Below are 20,594 nucleotides of genomic sequence, written 5' to 3' on the forward strand. Positions count from 1 at the left end.
CGCTTGCTTCTCTCTGGCCCAGAGGAGGAGGAGGAGGAGGAGGAAGCCGCGGCGGCTCCTTGAACACGCCCGAGTTCAGCTCGGGGTCAGGCGGAGTTCGCGGCCCGGCCTTTACCTTTTCCGCCGCCGCCGCCGCGCTCCCGGCACATGGGGCTCAAACGCAGCAGCAGCAGCAGCAGCAAGAGCGAGCAGCGGCGGCCAAGAGGTCTGAGGCGCCGGTGAGGGGCGGGCGCCGCCGCTGCCACGGCAGTAGCGCAGCCCGCCTAGCCATGCGCGTCCACACGGACCTCGCCTGCCTGGCTGACTCGACGGGGCTCCCGGGTAAGACGGCGCGGCGGGCTGGTGGGAGGCACTTCAGATTGCGCGCCCTTTCCTAAGAGACCCAGCGAAAATACTTTACTGCCCCGTCCCCCCCCAGGAAAAGAAAAGTCCTTTCTTTCCGCCCCCTCCCCCAGTCCCAGGCGCGGCGCTTTTTCGCGCGCCCGATCCTCAGCTTGAGCTGCGCTGCGGCTCTCCCTGTTCGCCCCGCCAAGCTAGCCTGCCCTGCCCGACATGTCACCCCGGAGCGGGAGGCACAACCGAAGGCGACTTTCCTTCGGAAGAACTTGGAAAGCAGAGGATGGTTTTTGCCCCGCGACCCGGGACGCCTTGGAAGTTTTTTCGGGGGGCTCTTACGTCCTTCCTCCGTCCTCTACTGAACCCCAATTCCTCTCCCGAGCTCGCTCTTCGCTCCGCAGTCGGTCCTGGGGCGGAAAATCCCCCTTCGGCCGGCCGAGCGGCCTTCCCTCCTGTCTCCTCCGAGGCCAGCGGCTTTGGAAGCGCTTTTCCCGGCCGCGGAGCGGGCTCCGTCGGGCTGTCAACTCTGCAGCCCAGAGAGCAGGGCGGGCGGCTCCTTCTTCTTTCCCCGTCAAATCTCTCAGCTTTCTCTTTCTCCTCCCGCCACTCTCCTTCACATTTTGGAATTTGTTTTTGTTTTTAAACTTTCCCGAAATGCATTTTTGACATTTCCGTGGCCTTCACCAGATCGCACATAATGTCCCCCCCTTTTTTTGGCAGGGACCTATGACTAACAAACACCACAACTTAGGCATGGTTCATCCTGCCCTCAGCTCCGCTTATGCACCCCGCACCTCACCCCGGGGACGGAGCTGACCCTCCTAACTGGGGCTGGTGAGGAGTTGGAAGAGGCAGACCAGGCCTCGCCCTCTTCGCGGCTGGAAGGGAGCGCAGGGCCGCTTTCGCTTCTGCCTGGGCGCTCCCTGTAGAGGGTGCTTCGGATCCCAGCTCCAAAGTGGAGCAAGGGGAACAGTTTCCTGGGCCCAGAAGCCTCCCCCAAGCCTCTCAGTTTTGTTTTGCCGGACCGTGCCTTCTGCTCCCGGGGCCCGGACGGATCCCCCGCGAGGCGCGCTTGGAGAGACGGTTGGAAGAAGGACAGGGACGTTGCAGGGCTTACTCGGAAGCCAGTCCCGCTACATGAAACGGGGCTGACTCTCTAGTAACGAGGCTCGCTTAGGATCGCAGCCTTTAAGGCTCAGGGCTAGAAAGCGCGCAGAGAAAAGGAAGGGGTGGGGGCTGCGTTTCGACGCTTGGGGCAGCCGCCTCTTGGGGACCTCCGGAGGGCAGAAGACCGCGGCTCGCTGTGCTCTCTGGGGTTTCCGAGGCGGCATCCAGAAAGCGAGCCTTCTGAAAGCCGGATCGTGGCCAGAGGGAGACGAGTGGAAACGGAGAGGCCGGCGGCTGCATCAGTGCTTTTGGCCGGTTGGCTCCGCAGGGTGGTTGCGCTGGGCGAGGGGAGAGACGTGGAAGAGGTCTGCAGGCGCTGCCCCCTCCAGGTGTGAACGCTTAGCCCTGCCCCCCCTCCCCACCCGGAGGGGGGCGTGGGATGCGATCGGCAACGGCGGAGATACCGGGGGGCTGAACATCCCCCCTTTCCGCCGCCGCCTCCTCCTTCCTTGAGAGGGAAACCCCTCTATAAGGGCAGACTGGCGGGGAAGGAGTCCAGAGTGCCCTGCGAGGAGCCCGGGGCCGAGGCAGAGTCACACACGTTCCGAGGGGGCGTCCGCGCCGTCGTGGGACAGGAGAGGGCAGCGGTGCGGGCAGGCTGGGCCCCCTGCGCTGACGCTGCCCGCCGGGCTCTCTCTCTCTCTTTCCGTGCGTCTCTTTCTGCAGGAGAGCGCGGCGCAGCGATGCTGGACGCCTCGTCGGAGTCGGCGAGCCACTCCCGGCAGCTGCTGCTGCAGCTCAACGCACAGCGCACCAAGGGCTTCCTGTGCGACGTGATCCTGGTGGTGCAGAACGCGCTCTTCCGCGCGCACAAGAACGTGTTGGCGGCCAGCAGCGCCTACCTCAAGGCCCTGGTGGTCCACGACAACCTCATCAACCTGGACCAGGAGATGGTCAGCCCGGGCGTCTTCCGCGCCGTCCTCGACTTCATCTACACAGGCCGCCTGGGCGACTCTGACGGCGGCGGCGGAGAGGGAGAGCCCAGCCTGGGCGCCGTGCTGGCCGCCGCCAGCTACCTGCAGATCCCAGACTTGGTGGCCTTGTGCAAGAAGAAGCTCAAGCGCTCGGGCAAGTACTGCCAGCTCCGCGGCGGCTACTCGCCCTTCGGCAAGCTGGCGCGCGGCTTGCGTGCAGCCACGCCCGTCATCCAGAGCTGCTACGCGCCCCCGGGGCTGCCGCCGCGCCCCTCCGAGCCGCTCAGCACCCACTGCGGGGAGCTGTACGCCGCAGCCTCCGCGCACCCTCATGGGGCCGGTCTGTGCCCCCCGGAGCGACTCTGCTCTCCACTCTGCGGCCTCGACCTCTCCAAAAAGAGCCCCAACGGGCCCTCGCCCCAGCTGCCCGCCCCGCCGCCGCCGGACAGCCGCCTGCGCGCCACCATGGAGGGTCGCGAGAACGCCAGGCCCGAGAGCCCCGCCTTGCTGCCCAACCACTCGGCCTTCGGGGAGGCGGCCCCTTCGCAGCTGCAGGCGCCCTTCCACCACCTCCTGCACCACCACCGCGGAGGCAGCCCCGGGTCGGAGCCGTCGGGGCGCGCCGGCGAGGTGGCGCCGCCGGAGTTCTTCTACCGCTGGATGAAGCACGAGCCGCTGGTGGGCGGCTACGTGGAGGACGACGAGGACGACGACGACGAGGGCGGGGGCGATTGCCGGGGAGGGCGGCGGGACAAGGAGGGCGAGCTGGACCACAAGCCCGAGTCGCCCTCCTCGCAGGAGCAGCCGCCGCGGCGCTACCCAAGCTTGGAGAGCGGCGGTGCAGGCGAGCCCGACGGAGAGGACCTGGAGAACGACAAGAGCACTAGCGAGGAGACGGGCTGCAGCAGCGGAGGGCCTTCCCCGGCCGGCGGCAGCCTGGAGCGCTACCTGGGCTACGAGCCGGAGAGCTTCGGCGGCGACAACCTGTACGTGTGCATCCCCTGCGGGAAGGGCTTCCCGTCGTCGGAGCAGCTGAACGCGCACGTCGAGGCGCACAACGAGGAAGAGGAGCTGTACCGCAAGGAGGCCGCCGAGGCGGCTGCCGCCGCCGGGCAAGGCTCTCCTTTTCTGGACAAACCTCTTCCGCCGTCGTCGCTGCCGCAGCAGCAGGGGCCTCCGCCACCGCCGGTGCCGTCGGGGGCGTGCGACCTGCTGCGCCCTTACCGCTGCTCGTCGTGCGACAAGGCCTACAAGGACCCGGCCACGCTGCGGCAGCACGAGAAGACGCACTGGCTGACGCGGCCCTACCCCTGCTCCATCTGCGGCAAGAAGTTCACGCAGCGCGGCACCATGACCCGCCACATGCGGAGCCACCTGGGCCTCAAGCCCTTCGCGTGCGAGGCGTGCGGGATGCGCTTCACGCGCCAGTACCGCCTGACGGAGCACATGCGCATCCACTCCGGAGAGAAGCCCTACGAGTGCCAGGTGTGCGGGGGCAAGTTCGCCCAGCAGAGGAACCTGCTCAGCCACATGAAGATGCACGCGGCGGCGGCGGCGGCGGCGGCTGCAGCGGCAGCGGCGGGCCCCGACGGCAAGCTCAAGCTGGACTTCCCCGAGGGCGTGCTGGCCATGGCGCGCCTGGCGCAGCAGCAGCAGCACGACAAGGAGCTGCTCAGCCACACCTCGCACTTCCTGGCCGCCGCCACCGACCCCAAGGCCGCCATGGAGGGCCTCTACCTCGGGCTCAGCCCGGACAAGGCGGCCGAGGTGCTCGCCCAGGGAGCCGCGGCCGCTGCAGCTGCTGCCGCCGCCGCCGCCGCCGCCCACCTGCACAACGACCACCACGCCCGGACCATAGAGCGCTTTTCACCCCCCTGACGACCCCCGCATCACCCCCCTCACGCTCTCCCTCCACGGACCGGGGCTTGTGGGGGAGGGAAGGGGGCTCCCCCAAGTTGTTTGGGGTGTGCCTTTGTGTTCTGCCCAGGAGAGGGGGTGACTCTTGCCCCCACTGCGGGGGGAAAGGACAGCTTCCTCCCCAAAAGTGACCAGCGCAGCCCCCCCAAAGGAACAGTTCAGCCCCCTCTTATTTGTGACGAGGGAGGGGACGTCATGGAGTCGTCGTCCTCTCCCCCCAACCTCTCGTGAAGCCAGAGCTCACCCCTCTCTCTGTTCTCTATTTCTCTTCTCTGCCAAGCTGTGGAGCTGCCCCCAAAGCGGAATTGTGAATTTGTCCCTACCTCAGATACACCCCCCCACCCGTACAGTTGGAAGGACCCAAAGATTCATCGAGTCCAGCCTCATTGCTGGTTTTTTCTTTTTGTGGGGAGGGTGAGAATAGTCTCCCCCTCCCAATGGCCTCTGCCACCTGTCAGCTGATCTCGCCACTGGGCAAAAGGAACAGGCGTCCTGCTGGGGCCTGACAGCCTCTGCAAGGCTCAGTGCTCTAGAAAGGAGCCTCGCAGGGGCGGAAAACTAGCGCAGCAGGGAAAAGAGCTCCTGATAAACTTTCTCCTAGTTTTCTATGTGCAGGGAGATTATAATTTGACACGCTTGTGTTTTTTTTGGGGGTGGCCTAGAAATGTTCCCCCCACCCTTAAATTTGAAGTGGTGCAATTCAGAATGATATCCCAGCTTTTTTTTTTTTAAAATATGGAAGAGCTCTCTCCTCAAGGAGAGAAGGGAATCTTGACTGCCCAAACTGCAAAAGAGCTCCAGTTGTCTGACTTGTAGGGATCTGCTCAGGAAAGGGGCCTTGGTGCAATTCTCAGGAATTGGGACATGTTGGTTTTTTTTTTTTTTTTTTTTGCAAACCCTAACTCCAGCTCTTAAAAGCTTTAACAACAAAGCAACAATCAGTGATGCTTTCCCCCCACCCTTGAGTGCCCAGGGTTTTGAGTTGGAAGGAAAAGAAGCAGGCTAATAAAGTATATCCAGAGAGCACCTTGAGGACTGTCCCCCCTTGCTTGGGAGGTGAGGCCTGTGTGTCATGGGCCTGATCCCACCAACTCCATTCCTCCTTCCCTTTCAGGAGTCAAACCTCGAGGCTGCCCTCTGGCCCTGCCAGAAATGGCCAGGAGGTTGTGCTCCTGACTGCCTCTCCCTCCGCCCCCAAGCTTTTCCTGTGGGGCAGACCCACATTTCTACCTGCCTCAATTGGGGGAAGCCCCAGAGGCGTCCTCTGGGCAGGTCTGAGCTTTGGCAAAGAGGGCAGCAGCTCTGTTGGGTCTACAGGGACAGCTGAAGAGTCTTGTGGCCCCCAGAAACCTTTGTGGACTCTGGTTCCCAGTGCTCAGTGGGGTATCAGTGGCCAGAGAAAGGAGGGTGAGAGGGACTGCCCACAGAATGCACAGAGAACCATGTCGGTGGTCTCTGCTTATGCTGCGTACATTTCAGCTGCCCACAGACAGTCCTTTTTGCATCTTATAGACATCTGTCCCGCTATACCCAGATATCTTGATGCACTGAATTGCCATCCTATGCCTTCAAACTGCCACACCTGTTGATTTTCTGCCTGTCACAATGGGTGACAGGCAGGACAACAGGCGTGGAAGCCTTAAATCTTGGAAGTGTGAGAATCCCTCTTGGCATGGGACCCAACCCCTTCGGGTTCAAGGTTTACACAGAGCTCCACAATGTGCCTTCCTGCAGAACTAGGGAGTGAGAAACTCCTGGCTCTGCAGATGTCACTGGACACCCAACTCCCCTCATCCCTTTCCAGGCTGGCTGCTGTGCAGTGACTTTGGGAAGGTGGTGAAGCTCCCAGTGCAGCCTGGCTCACTGGCACGAGCTGAGCACGGGTCCAAGTGTCCGGAAGTTTTTTTCCACAAATCCTGTGTGGTGACTTTGGGGGCAGAGCAAGGGGCGCAATGTTCTTAAGTTTCCTGCATCCCTTTTGCCACAGAGGCAACAGGTGAGTGGATGCCCTGGGACTCACCTGAGCAAGCACTTAACTTTCCCCTCAACCTCTTTTGCAATGTGAATAGGAGAGGGGGCCCTCACTCCCCCTCCTCCCCTACTAAAGACTCCACACGGCTGTGACCAAGGGGCGGCGATGGGGTGTGTGTGTTCCTTCTTACCACAACGGGGTCCCTCTCCCTTTGAATCAGCTCCATCCCAGTCTTCCAACCCCAAGTCCCGTCTTCCACTGTCTCACTTTGAGCCAAAGATTATTCTGGGGTATTTGTGTGTGGTTTGGGGGGTGCCCTCCTTCCCTCTGCTTGTCCCTCCTCCCCAAGGACTGTTTGACAAAGACAAAACACTCCCCAGATTGTCAGCTCTGTTGGAGGTAGAATGGGCAACCCAGGCTTTGACCAGTGCACGTACTGCCAGACTCTCTTTGCACTTATGGGGAGAAGGTGGGGTTGGGGTTGCGGGACAAGATGTGCCCTTTGCCTTCAGGCCCTGCCAGCGCAGCTGCCCCCCCTTTCCCTCCAACTCTTTTTTAACCAAAGGTCAGGTTAAGATGTGAATCTTCCTTTTACCTCTATTTGCACACACAACCTCCCACCTGCTGCCCCCCAAGCGTGGGGCTGGGCCTTCTTCGTCTGAGCCAGCTGCCCCCCAACCCACCCACCCTGCCAAGCCCTGGGAGGACACAGCAAGACACCCCCCAACACAAAGTATTCAAAAGGGGGGGGCAGCCTGCTGTGCCCACCGTAGCATTTTGTACATGGGATGTGCCTTTTCCCCTTTCGTTTTATACCAGAAATAAAAAAATAAATAAACATGGAAAAGAAAAACTCAACAGCAATAAAAGTTTTCTTTTGACACCACAAGGCTGCTTCTGCTTCCTCAGGGAGGGGGGAGACTGGAGTGTATGCTTGATTGCGGTGTTGCAGACTGGACTTTTGGGAGACTCAAATCTGCCCCCCCCCCCGAGCTCTAGGTAGCCCTTGACAAGCCGGTCATGGTCCGCCATACCACTTGGGGAGGGGTAAAAGCAGCAATAGTGACAACTTGGGGGTGGTAGTGGAGACAGCAACTTGTGGGTGACTTGCGGCCAAGATTTAGTGTCTGTGTTGAGGAGAACCAGTTTAAAACAGGCCTTACTGGGTGCCTGACCCATCCAACATCATGAACATGGAACCATCAAGCCAAGTTACAGGGAACCAGGCAGAGGGCCTTCTCGGTAGTGGCACCCACCCTGTGGAACACCCTGCCACCAGATGTCAAAGAGAACAACAACTACCAAACTTTTAGAAGACATCTGAAGGCAGCCCTGTTTAGGGAAGCTTTTAATGTTTAATAGGTTATTGTATTTTAGTGTTATGTTGGAAGCTGCCCAGAGTGGCTGGGGAAACCCAGCCAGATGGGTGGGGTATAAATAAATTATTATTATTATTATTATTATTATTATTATTATTATTATTATTAGGGCCTGCTGGATCAGGCCAAAGGGGCCCATGATGGGAAACCTGCAAGCAGGACTCAGACACAAGAGCCCTCCCCTCCATAAATTTCTCTCATTTTCTTTGGAGCTGTTATCACACCATTTATTGGCCTCCTGTATTTTTGTTTATTTTGGAAAACTAGTGTTAAACTGGCTCAGTGAAATCTTGCCCCACCCAAATATGATCTATGGCTGGGCCAGGATGAGGCCAACTGAGCTGTGGGTGCCCCCCCCCCAATGTCCTGAGCCCTGGTGGTCGGCGGTCAGGGACATGGGAGCTGGAAGGCCAGCAACCTTGGGAGGGCACCAAGTTGGAGACTCTGGCCATACACCTCCGCTCCCCCCCCCCCCCGATTCCTCAAAACCTGACCTGCTTCTCCAGCCATGGTCCTGGCCAAATTCTAACCCCACTGAATTCAGGGGCACTTACTTCTGGGTAGCGAGATTCCTGCCTTGCAGGGGGTTCGTCTAGATGGGGTCCTTTCCAACTTCACAATTCTATGACACAAACCATTACGGGCATAATGGGTGTCCTGAAAAGAGATGGGTCGTTTAGCTACCACTCTGCCCAAATCAGTGCCATTTACATCCCTCCTCAGAAACCCCATTCCAGGCTGATGGTTCCCCAGACCGCCTTCTCCCCCCGACCCCACAAAACGAGGCAGCACAGAACAGCGTTTCCCTACTAAAATTTTTATTAAGAAAACAAAGGAACATTTTTTTTTTTACTTTGTCTGTCACAAGCCCCCCATCAAACCCAGGCAGGCCAAAAAGCAGAACAAAAGGGGTGGGGGAAGAGACACACCTGCCTGTAGGAGGGCCGCCCCTCCCCATATCCATGGGGCTGGGTCCACGCCTGTTTGGCGAGCAGGTGGGGCTGATGATCTTGAGTGCAGAAGACCCCAAAGGTGGAGGCGGGAGAGGTGATTCCCCCTCTCCAGACCAAGAAAGGCAGAATTGTGCCCCCAAACCATCTGGCGTGACCCCCTCCAGAAGCAAAGGGTTTTATCTAAAAAGCATCCTTCGAATGCAGAACAAGTCCATTTCCATGACTGGCTCTTTTGGTTTTCTGTTTTTGTTCCCAATCCTGCCACCCCCCCGCCTGCCACTGACCCAATGGGCCTGGGGATGGCCAATGATGCAACTGACCAGGGCCAGTTAAGGCTCCCCCCCCCCATTTAAATACAAGCTCCCAGGGGGACAATTCTTCTTTTTCACAGCAGCCGTTCTCTGTGTGAGCTCCAACTGCCCTCAGAGCTCCTTCACGGGGAACCTGCTTGCCTGTTCTCTCCACCCCCCAGCCCTGACACCGCACTCCCCAAACCCTGCAGCTTAAAGGTCTGATCCCAATGCCCAGGCCTCCCTCTGCAACCCACACCACTGGACCAGGAGTGCGTGTGTGTCTGGGGATGATGAAAATGGATGGGTGCAAGCTCAAGAGATCTGTGACGCAGGTGTCAGAGTGGCAAAAGGGAAGGACGAGTGTCCAGGAGGGGGCTAGAAGAGAGAGGATGTCAATGTGGGGGGGGGCAGCAGGGAGTGGATCGGGGTTCACACACTTCCACACAAAGGATCCCCCCTCGCCCTGCCTGGCCAAGTAAAAGGAATATGGGGGTGCCCGCTTGAGACCTCTCTGGCTGTCCTATCCTCCCCCCTCGGCGGGGGAACACGACACGCACCTATTTCGCCCCCCCCCCGGTGGCCTGTGCGGACACAACACTTCCCTCTCTCTCACACCCACAGCACGGCCATTCCGGGCGGGTTGGAGACACGTTTATTGTTCATTGGTGGGTGTCAGCCGGAACGGTGGTGGGGGCGGCAGTGGCTTGGCACAAGGGCCCCCCTCTGCCTCAAGGCTGCCCCCTGCTGGTGGCACAGAGCGGCACAGCTTCCTGGGGACGGCGCCCCCCTGCAGGCTGCCTGGCTCAGCCCTCCTGCGCCCATCGCAGGAAGGTGGGGATGTCCCGGACGGGGACGTTGCGGGTCAGCGCCTTCACCCGCAGGTTGCGGTCGTCCGTCAGCAGCACCACCTCGCGCAGCAGCCGGATCGGGTCATCTGCAGGGGGGCGAGAGGAGGCGGGAGTCAAGAGCGGCTCAGAAGAGGGCGGGTGCCTGCGTCCGTAACAATAACCATCCCCTTGCTGCGCTCAGGGCCAGGCGACTGTTACAAACCAGAGGCTGTCACGTTTGTCAGGCCTCATCCGCCATAATCCCCTGATCGCCTGGACTGCACCCCAGGCGAGGCATAAACACTCCGGGAACACCTCCCTCCCTCAAGATGACAAGTTAAGCTGAGGAGGATTTGGCCCAAGGAAGATGGAAACCGGGGCCTTGGTGGGTGGGGTGGGGGAGATGGCCTGTGCGCCTCCCTGCCAGGAGAGCTGGTGGGGGGGGTGGGGGAGGAGGAGAGGCCCCCAGGCGATGCAGGAGGGCAGGGCAGGAGGCGGCCGGCACTTTCCGGAGGGCCGGAGGAAGGGGTGTCCCCGCGTGTTCCCTGCCGTGGCTTTCATACTCTGAAAGGTACTCCAGGTGAGATGGCCGTTTTTTGCTTTCTTTGCGTCGGGCGACGGAGTGAATATTTGCCCGTTCTTGCTTGGGAATGAAACGGTCCTACAATCCTAAGGATGTTTACTAGGGAGTAAGCCCCACCCCTGATAATACAGGAGGCCTTACTGCAGAGTAAACATGGTGAGTGTTGGGGACGACTGCAAGGAGGGTCTCCTCCCTGGCACGGCAGACCCCCCTGCCCGCCCAGGAGGGGCATCTTAGTGCCCCCCTGAAACATACCTTTGTTGGCCGGCATGAAGTCCTTGGCCTTGTCATTGCAGTAGTGGAGGCAGCAGGAGAGGATCAGGTCGTCGTTGTTTCCCTGAGGAGGAAGGAGCAGCAGAAGCGGGAGAGGAGTGAGTCTGGGGAAAAGGAATAGCTCAGCTTGCCCTCTCTCAGCCCCAGGGGGTGTTTTGAAAATAGAGACTGCCTATTTGCATCCTCTTGCTGTTACGGGTGCAGGTGGGTGTTTTGTGTGTGTGTGTCTATATTCCTGTACTGCAGGGGGTTGGACTAGATGACCTGTGGGGGTCCCTTGCAACTCTACAATTCTATGGGATGATGGAAGGTGTAATGTATTCACGTTCATGTTTCTATCTGTGTTCTAAGAAGTTGCTTGGAAATCTTTGGCTAATGAGCCAAATATGAGCCCGACAAGTCTAAATATTGGGAATTAAGAAAATAATAATAATAATAATAATAATAATAATAATAATAATAATAATGTTGTTGTTGTTGTTGCATCCAATTAGGTTCTACTCAGTGCACAGCCATTGAAATTAGTGGATCCAAGTTAGGTATGTTCTTTCATTTCAGTGGGTCTACAGTGAGCAGGCCAAATGTTGGATACGCTAAAGAGCTCTCTGTCAGAGGAAATGTAGAGGTCACAGAAGCCGCTGTCACCAGGCAGAGACCCCTCGGGGAAACCCCAAGCCAGGAATATGAAGGTGATGCCCACCCCTGGCATGTAGGCATGCCGCAGGTAGACTGCCCTTCGAAGTGGAGGATCCCATCGAGCCATTGCGGCTCAAGGCAGATGATAAGGACCCCCAAACCCTTTGGAAAAGCGAAGGATGCTCAGCGCCTTCCCAGGCAGAGATGGGGCTGATGTCCTCTGGGGTCTCAAATCCAGAACCCTCTGCACACCAAGCAGCAGTCCTGCTAAGCCCCTCAAAGGCTGTAAAGCTTGAACCCAGGACCTCCCTGTCGCCCCACGGGAAAGTGGGAGCCCCCTCCCTGGCACCTGCTGCCTGGAGATGTCCTCGCTGCGGAAGGAGATGGACTCCAGCTCGTTGCCGCGGCTGGTGAGGGCTCGCATGTAGCTGTCCCGCTTCTCAAAGCGCGCCTCCAGGAACTCCACCGCCTTGCGGGCCCGCTCCTGTAGCAGCCGCGCGTAGCCGCCCCCGCGGTGCTCCGACTCGGGGCCCTTGGCCAGCCCGTCCAGCTCGTTGATGACTGGCAGGGAGGAAGGAGAGAGAAGAATGTGAGAGGAGCCTGGGGGATTGTGCCAATGGCGCTTTGAGTCCAGGAATCAGGATAGACTGCCTCTGGGCCTGGGGGCTCCATAAGAAGCACAAGTCCAGCCTCCTGATCTCACAGGGGGCGAGCAGGTGCCCATTATGGGAAACCTTCAAGCAGGACCCAAACGCAACAGCGCCACCCTCCCCTCCTGCCCTTCCCGGCATCCGCCACTGCTGCCTGACTGTGGGGGCAGAGTACGGCCACCCTGGCTAGTAGCCATTGGCTGCCTGCTCCTGCTCCATGTATTTGACCCACCCTCTGTTAAAGCCTTCCAAGCTGGCATTCGCAGTATGATTCCTGGGTGGGACTTTTCTGCCCCCACCCCAGCCTGAGGCTGGCCATTTCCTCTGGGCTTGGGGGCAGCAGGTTCTGACTCTGGCTATGAGCGGAGAGAGAGAGAGGAACCAGAGGAGGGAGCGCTGGTCTGTCTTGCCTGGCTAGAAGCAGCCAACACAGCTCCTCTCCCTGCCTCAGAGGGAGCCAGGCAGAAGCTGCTAGAGGTCCCTGGGAACGGCTTTTCCTTTCTTTGCAGCGGGCTGGATGACAAATATGTCTGGGAGCCCCAGGAGAGCCCAAGGGGGCCTGATGGCACCCCCAGCAGACATATGCGAGGCCACGAGCACCAGGGAAGTCCCGGAGCCAATGTGGAACCTAGGAACCTAGAGTGAAGTAGCTTCATGCTGTCTGCACCGACTGGCAGCAGCGTTCTAGCATTTCCAGCAGCATCTCTACCCACCCTACCTGGAGATGCCACTGGGACCTTCTGCATGAACCCCCTTCCGCTAAAATCGAAGCAAGAGTCCAGCTCTTACGGTTCTGAATAAAGGGGCTGATTTTAAACAGGAGCATAGGAGCCAGACTTTGGGCCCACCTGGCTTTGTGCTGCCTGCACTGGTTGGCAGCAGCTCTCTGGGGTTTTGAAAGAGGGGCTTTTCCCAGCTCCCTTGGCAGATGGCTGGCACTGGGGGACTGAGCCTGAGGCCTTCTGCGGTGCCGTAATCTACTGCAATTCCTGCCCTGGAGGGGGGCCAGGCTAGATGACCCTTGAGGGTCCCTTCCACTCTCCAGTTCTAGGATTCTACGGGGCTACGGCCCTTCCCATGTTGGCGGGCACCTCTTCCCAGGCACCCAGCCCCACCGGCTCCCTGAGACGGTTAATCTGGCTGCTCTTTTTGGCTTTCCTCGCCAAGAGCTGAGATCAAGTGGGAAGTATGCATTCCTTAGAGAGGCTGGGGGGTTGGATGTGCAGGGGGAGAGACAGAGGGGGAATGTGGGGTGAGGCCTCTCCCTGTCGCTATGAGCCCCCCTGGTTTTTCCAGTGCTGGTGGCACTTCTGGCCCTTTCTGGGACATCCGGCCTGGTCCAGTCCCCATCTGGGCCAAGGCCTGCTCTCCCGCCTCCCCCCACCGCCGCTGCTTTGCTCTGGGGAGGATGGCCTGGGAGGGGGAGAGAAGAGCCAGCGCAGGGAACATCAAACAGGAGGAGAGCGGCTGGTACTCCGGGCCGAAATCCGCCGCTCGCAGCCGCTTCCAAGCAAAACAGCCTTCAAAGAGGAAGCTTGTTTGCGCTCCTGCCCAAGCTGCCTGGCTGCTTCTCCCCACGCGGGTCAGGTTCAAGGAGCCGGGCGCAAGAGGGGGAGCTTTAACCCCTTCCCTGCTCCAGAACAAGTGCCTTCTGGTTATTGCAGGGAGTAACTCAGGAGGAGCCGTGAGGGCAAGTCTGGGGCTTCAGTCTGGGACTTGGTTAGAGCGTCAGGCCAGGGCCTGGGTTCAAATCCCCCACTCGGCCACCAAACTCTCTTCTCTCAGCCTAACCTACCTCGCAGGGTTGTGGTGGGGATTTACAGGAGGAGGAGAACCGTTCACACACCACAGTGAGCTCCTTGGAGGAAAAGGTGGGATATAAATGCAGGAAGTAAACGTTCTTCTTCTCCTCCCAGGTCTCTGGCTGATTGAACAGCCTATATGGCCTTTAAAACTGTGCGTTTGGGTGGTGTTATTGCTTGTTGTTATGTCATGTATTTTTGTGTTTTTACACCGTAAACTGCCCTGCGATCCTCAGTGAGGAAGACCCTCAGTGGAGGAAGCTCAGGCGGTGTTTCCAGGGGAGCTGGGCTGCCGGAAGCACACCTCGCTTTACCTCCAGGAGCACAAGGTGTTGAGAGAGGGGTGGGAGGGCGATGCTACACTGACTGGCAGCAGTGGCATTTTGGGGTTTCAGTCTCTCCCCACCGCCCCTGCAGACACCACAGGGGATGGGACCCGGGACCTTCTGCCTGCAAGCAGGATGCCCTCCTCCACAAGCTGCTTCGGTCCTTCCGTGAGGGAGGGGGACGTGAGTGCCCAGGGCCTCCATCCTCCTGCCGGCCCGGCCAGACCACCCAGCAGCAGCAGCAGCCGCCTGTTATCTGCCAGGGCCGAGTGTTTACCAATAACAGGAACCAGCTTTGCTGAGTCGCCGGACTGCAGCTTTATAAGGAGAAAAGGGAGAGCCAGGGCCCGGCGGCTGGGACAAGCGCCCTGGCTCAAGACCTCGCCCCCCAGCCCCAGTACAGAAGTGCTGGCTGCCCTCACGGGTCAGACCCCCACCTCCCTCACCCCAGAGGGCCTCTGTGAAGGCCATATGCGGGACGCCAGGGCCATGGGACCTCATCCCCCTGCCTGCTTCTGCCTCCCTGCGCCTTGGAGGTAGACTGCCCCTGAGTGTGGAGGCTCCACTGATGCCTGCTGCTTTGCCTGGGAGGCAGCAGCTCAAAACAGGGCAGTCCATTGGGAGGAGAGGAGAGGAGAGAGCCTCTCCTGGAATGGATGAGTGGCAGGCTCCTCTGGCAAGGAGTTCCAGCGGTCAATGACGCACTGCCTGAAGAAGAGGCTGTATGACTCTGAGGGAACATGTACAGGAGGTCCCCAAACCCACTGCCTTAGTTGGACGGAGGGAATATAAACCAAATCAATATACCCAAGCGTTTCCTTTGGGTCCCAAAGGATGCAGAGAACAGGTGGGCTAAGCAAGCCCTTCTTGTGGGCCCTGTGATGTTTGCAGCCTTTATTTGTAAGGTGAGAGAGGGACGTGGCTGCTCCGCGCTTGGAGACAGCTCACCGGGTCCATCTCTGCATCCGTGAGCGCACACATGCAAGCACACACTCACCAATCAGGGGCACCACAAGGATGAACTGCCGGCAGTCCAGGAGCTTGACCAGGCTGCCCAGATGGTCAATGAAGCCGTTGGTGTCTGGCACCAGGAAGACGGGGCGGATCTCCAGCTCCATCTGCCGCACTTGGGCCTGGTCCTTCAGCACCGCCTAGCACAAAAAAATCCCCGCCTTTGAGCCGAGGGGGATTCTCCCAGCATGCACCAGGGGGTCCCCCCTCCCCAAATTCTGCACAGCCTGAAGCGTGATGGAAACCAAGCAGCTTGGTGCTGAACCCTTTCCCTCCCGCGCAGACCTGCCTGGGCCTTTCAGATCAGCCTCAGAGATGTCAAAGTAGAACTGGAAGGGACCCCAGGGGTCATCTAGTCCAACCCCCCTGCAGGAATCACAACTAAGCTCGCCCCAGAGCCATCGCCTCAAGCTCTCAGGTGAGCGAGGGGCCTTTTCAGTGGAGCCCCCTCCCAGAAGAGACATTTGTATGTGCGTGTGGGTTGTCATTTATGTTTTGACAGGTTTTTCATACTGGCTTCTCTGCTTGAGGGGGCTCTTTTCAGTTTTGTTGATTATTATGGTTTATTCCGTGTATTAATCATTAGTCTATTAGTCTCCATCTCCATCGTTCTGCCCGGACACTGAGGTCCAGCTCCGAGGGCCTTCTGGCGGTTCCCTGACTGCGAGAAGTGAGGTTACAGGGAACCAGGCAGAGGGCCTTCTCGGTGGTGGCGCCTGCACTGTGAAACACCCTCCCACCAGATGTCAAGGAAATAAAGAACTATCTGACTTTTAGAAGGCATCTGAAGGCAGCCCTGTTTAGGGAAGTTTTTAATGTCTGATGTTTTATTGTATTTTTAATATTTTGTTGGAAGCTGCCCAGAGAGGCTGGGGTGAGGTATAAATAAATAAAATAATATAAAAGAGTCTCAAGCTTCTGTGATGCACTTCTAAGAGGTGACTTGACTGAAGTTTATGAAATGATGCCTGGCCTGGAGAAAGCGGATAAAGGAAAGTTTCCCTCCCTCTCTCCTACACTAGAACTGCTGGACGTGTGGAGTGTCGGGAGATTCAGGGCAGATACAAGAAAGTCCTTTTCATGCAGGAGAGAGCGATGGCCGCCAACTGGGATGGCTTTAGAAGAGCATTTGACAAATTCACAGAGGAGGAGGAGAGGGCTACGGAGGGTGGCTAGCCACAAGGGCTGTGCTCTCTCGCCACAGTCGGAGCCTGAATCCCAGCTGCTGGAAATCGCAGGAGGGGAAAGTTGCGCTCAGGCCTTGCTTGCTGGGGCATCTGACTGGCCACTGCAAGACCAGGAGGCTAGACTAGATGGGCGGCTGGCCTGATGCAGCAGGCCCTGCTCAGGTTCTTCTGCTTTTTCTTTTTATGTCCCGGGAGCTGAGGAGGCGGCACTTGCGAACCCACCCACCCTGAACTGCTCCTGCAGCCCTGTCCGCATTTAGCTTTGCAGGAATGGCACAGCGAGGAATGTAAAAATACTGCCACGACGTCACACATGTTCCCGGTGGGAGGAGCTGCTCCTGCCGTGCCCCTGACATGCGCATCCGGTGCCCAGGAGGTGCCGCCCTCCCTCCCCAGGCTCCTTGGCCCAGACTCCCGGGCTCCTGGCAAGGCTGAGCGAGGCCTGTGCCGGCCGTCACGTCCCATCCTGCCCCCCTGGGCTGGCCAGGGAGAGGACGACAGGATGTGCATGGTGGTGCTGCTGGGGAGGGTGCCAAGTCCCCCCTCCCCTGCGTTCAAGGAGCCGGAGGGGAACTCGCCTCAGCAGGGTTCAGAGGCCAGGAGGAGGTTTGTTTGCGTTTGACAGGGGCTGGCCGAGGGGGTACGGGGGGGGGGGGGAGCGGCAACATCCGGCTGGGCCAGAGAGAGGGGCGTCTGCAACAGGGGTGGAAAAGGCTGTGGAACAGCGGACAGGTGGCTGCAGGGGCACCCAGAGGCAGCCGGGTGCCCCCTCCGCTAGAACCCGTCCCCAAAAGGCTTCCTTGAGAAGAATGGCAACTGAGGGCGTGCAAAGCTGCTTTGCCCTTCCTGCTGCAGGTTGGGGAAGAGGGAAAACAGTTTCCTGGGGAAGACTGTCCCTGAGCGCGTGCAAAGTTGCAGGCGTCGCTGGGGAAGAGAGGGAAGGGGTGCAGAGGAGGCCCAAACTTCCATGCCACGAGAGAGGCTTGGCAACTGGTGAGCGGCAGGTTCCGCCGCCCTGCCGGACGCCCCGTGGCGCTTGTTTATCGTCACTGCGCCCGCCCTGGAGCCGCCTGGGTGGGGGTTGCCCTTCCGCCGCTGGCAGGTGCCTGGTTGTCCGTCCGCGTGCGCACGTGCTGGACGACTCGGAGGAGGGCTAAATATAGGCAGAGCGTCTCCCCGCAGCCCACCCGCCCCGCCCGCCCGCAGCTGGACCTGGCGAGGGGGGCGGGAGTGCGGCTATTCCGGGCAGCCCCCCTGGGGAGAGCTGCTGCCCTGCTCGGCAGTGCCCAGAGGAAGAGCTTGTTATGGTTCAGGTGGGAATGTTTCAGCTGGGCAGGAAATGCCTCCACTCCAGGCAGACAAAGGACCGGGCAGAGGGGTGGGGGGCAGAAAGAGTGCAAAGCGCTCCTTCTGTTGGCTAAATGACACCTCCCCCCCCCCCCCGCCCAGTCTGAGACAGGTTTGGATGGCCAAGATTCTGCCTCAGAATGCATGGGAGAGACTCACATGGTGCCTCTGAGCTTATGGGGAGTTGAGTGTCCTCCCACGGCACAAGAATATCAAAACAGCCTGGATTAGAGCGGGGGGCGGGGGGGGGGGCGGGGGCATACTAGTCCAAAATCCTGTTCTCAGAGTAGCCAAGCAGATGCCCCAATGCGAAGCCCATAAGCAAGCAGGACCTGAGTGCAAGATCAGCTGCTCTCCCCATTTAAAGGTAAAGGTTAAAGGGACCCCTGACCATTAGGTTCAGTCGTGACCGACTCTGGGGTTGTGCCGCTCATCTTGCTTTACTGGCCGAGGGAGCCAGCATGACTAAGCTGTTTCTGGCAAACTAGAGGAGCGCACGGAAACACTGTTTACCTCCCCGCCGGAGCAGTACCTATTTGTCTACTTGCACTTTGATGTGCTTTCGAACTGTTGGTGGGCAGGAGCAGGGACCGAGCAACAGGAGCTTGCCCCGTCGCAGGGATTTGAACCGCCGACCTTCTGATCGGCAAGCCCTAGGCTCTGTGGTTTAACCCACAGTGCCACCCGTGTCCCAAATGCTCTCCCCATTTACGAATCCCAAAAACTATTATCCGAAAGCATTTACTGCCTCCGACAGTTGCCTGGATTTGGGGCCAAACTCTGGCCCTTTTGGCCTGGCTACCAGCCCTGCTGCTGCTGCTGCTGCCTCTCCTTCCGTGGCCTTTGCTGAGCTGGCAGTGGTCTTTACGTAGAGAATGCTCTCTCTCTCCCCCCCCCCCCCGCCCCGCTTGCTGTGCCGCTCTCATTTGGGTATTGAGGAGAAATCTCCATGGCATTTCTGCTTTCTCCTGCTTCATCCTGTGGAGACGAAGCGGAGCCACTGCAGTTAGGAGCCATCGGCAGCCCTCTCCTCCGGCACGAATCTGTCCAGCCCTCTTTTAAAGCCATCCAGGTTGGGGGCCATCCTGCAGGAAGGAGTTCCACAATTTTAACTAGGCACTGCGTGGCTTGCCACCTTGGGTGCCCCCCTTGGCTTGCCCGTGCCAGGTCCTGCTGCCCTCCCAATCTCTTGCTGCTTTTGGAGTGGCCCAGGATGGCAGAGCCACCCACCCAGAGGACGCACGGCTCCCTGCCGGCTCTCCTTGCAGCCTCAGCTCCAGCCAAGCGAGCTTCACGCTCTCTCCCCCCTGTGCCTCATGTGTTGGGTCGCTCTGGCTTGCCAGAACGCAGGGCCCTTTCTTTCTTTCTTCCTCTCCTCTCCTCCTGGCAGGCAGGGAGGCAGGCAGGCAGGCAGAGCGGCTGGCTGGCTGCAGCCTCAGCCATTGGGCCACGGTGGGCCTGGAGAGCAGAGAAAGAGAGAGCACAAGAGAGAGCGCTGGTGGTTCTGGGCCCGCAGCCAACAGCCGGCGGGTACACATGTGCGCTGCTCTCCCAGTAGGGCCTTCAGCGGCCCTGTTTTACAACCACCTCGGCACAGACTCCAGAGTTCACGCATATGGCTAGACAGATGTGTTTGGCTGGCGTTCAAGGCTGGGAAATGAAGAGTTATGGAAGTGAAGAGGGCCCTGGGCACTGCAAGGAGAGAGAATTTGGGGCAGGGGGAGAGAGAGGAGAGAGAGAGAGAGAGAGAGAAGGAGGGAGGAGGAATTTCCCTTGGCTGTAGGGAGCCAGCCAGCCAGCCAGCCTGCAGGCTCCAGAGGCAAGCCAGCCAACGCCCTAGGGCACACACACACACACACACACTCTCTCTCTCTCTCCCCTGCAGTTGGCACAGTGGTGCTTCGAACTGCCGTTTATTTCATTCTATTAATCAATGAATGAATTAAATTTGCCCACCACCCTTCATCTGTAGAGGTCGGTTTACAGCAGAATCAACAGGACTACGAAGGGGGGGGGATGTCGTGGTGAGCTCTGCTGCGGTTTGGGGGATGTGGGACTCAGGCGCAGCAAAGCCTTCCAGTTCAGCTCCTGTCCCGCGTGAGATTTACGATGCAGAGGCGGTTAGGGACTTTAGGACTGCCACCTTGGTCCTGGAGGCTGCTGCCCCCGACTCGCCCGATGATCCGCCTGGCCCAGCAAGGGGGGAGGGTGTGCCGCACTGATGGTTCTTGGGATTGCGCTCCCAAAAGCTTCCCAGAGATGTGCGGTTGGCATCACCACTGAGGCTAATCTACCCATTTGTCTAATTCTCTTTTAAAGCCATCCAGGTTGGTGGCCATCGCTGTCTCCTGCAGGAGTCAGTTCCACAATTTAACTTTGCATTGTGTGAAGGAGGAGTTTCCCCCCGTGTCCTGAATCTCCCAACATTCAGCTTCCCTGGATGCTCACGAGATGTAGTGTTAGGAGAAAGGAAGGAAAGCTTATTTCTAGCCGCACCTCGCGTATTTTATGTTTTTTGTTCACAGCTTATTTTTGCTGTACGTTTGTTAAACTCATCTGCTGGGTTTTTTTAAAAAAAGAATTCCACTTATATGTTGCATGAAATGTGTGATATGCCACCTTGGAACATTTTCAATGAAAGGCTGTTAGGAAATATTTAAAGCCAGGGGCAGGGAACCTTTTGTTCAGGCCTTAGGGCCACATTCCCTTCCAGGGGCCCCATGTGCAGGGCCAGAGGCAAGGGCAAATTATGCACATTTAATTTAGGCTAGCTTCTGCAGACACTCAGACACCTCCCAAAACCACGTGAAGTATTAAGCAGAGCTAGAAAGGGGCTTGGGAGATTTCCAAGGGCCGGGCGCTGAGGCTTGGAGGGCCGTATTTGGGGCTTGAAGCTTCCTACCTCTGCTATAAGTAAATGGATACATGCATGCAAGCTGAGATTCCTGAGCTGCAGGGGTTGGACTAGATGCCTCTGGGGACCCCTTCCAGCTTTACAATTCGACCACGCGCCCCAATGCA

The 20,594-nt window shown here is 58.8% G+C and overlaps 2 protein-coding genes and 1 long non-coding RNA gene across 6 annotated transcripts in view; 2 read left to right on the forward strand and 1 right to left on the reverse strand.

The window, feature by feature from the left end:
* Window positions 1-55: 55 nt before the first annotated feature.
* HIC1 (HIC ZBTB transcriptional repressor 1) lies at window positions 56-7,195 on the forward strand. The gene is made up of 2 exons (XM_081843989.1): window positions 56-321; window positions 2,170-7,195. Exons 1-2 carry the CDS (start codon window positions 270-272, stop codon window positions 4,293-4,295), a joined length of 2,178 nt encoding a protein of 725 aa, XP_081700115.1. The 5' UTR covers window positions 56-269; the 3' UTR covers window positions 4,296-7,195.
* Window positions 7,196-7,689: 494 nt separating this feature from the next.
* LOC309331524 lies at window positions 7,690-20,591 on the forward strand. Its single transcript, XR_014151882.1, has 3 exons — window positions 7,690-7,737; window positions 15,919-16,832; window positions 19,893-20,591. It is a non-coding gene; the product is annotated as an uncharacterized lncRNA (long non-coding RNA).
* Window positions 8,487-20,594, reverse strand: part of SMG6 (SMG6 nonsense mediated mRNA decay factor) — an 87,404-nt gene continuing 75,296 nt past the window's right edge. For all 4 annotated transcript variants that reach the window (XM_081843715.1, XM_081843714.1, XM_081843713.1 and 1 more), the window contains exons 16-19: window positions 15,026-15,179; window positions 11,600-11,811; window positions 10,597-10,678; window positions 8,487-9,865 (exon numbers count right to left, since the gene is read on the reverse strand). In XM_081843715.1, coding sequence (XP_081699841.1) covers window positions 9,735-9,865; window positions 10,597-10,678; window positions 11,600-11,811; window positions 15,026-15,179 — 579 coding nt within the window. In that variant the 3' untranslated portion in view covers window positions 8,487-9,734. The remainder of the gene's footprint in view (window positions 9,866-10,596; window positions 10,679-11,599; window positions 11,812-15,025; window positions 15,180-20,594) is intronic.

Source organism: Podarcis erhardii (assembly GCF_964252035.2).
Source record: "Podarcis erhardii genome assembly, chromosome: 16".
NCBI classification, from domain to species: Eukaryota; Metazoa; Chordata; class Lepidosauria; order Squamata; family Lacertidae; genus Podarcis; species Podarcis erhardii.

What these genes read in the sequence shown, in the direction of transcription:
- HIC1 (XM_081843989.1), top strand. Translation starts at nt 270, where the DNA reads ATGCGCGTCCACACGGACCTCGCCTGCCTGGCTGACTCGACGGGGCTC. An exon ending in TGACTCGACGGGGCTCCCGG is followed by an intron (nt 322 to 2,169) that starts GTAAGACGGCGC and finishes CTCTTTCTGCAG; the next exon opens with GAGAGCGCGGCGCAGCGATG.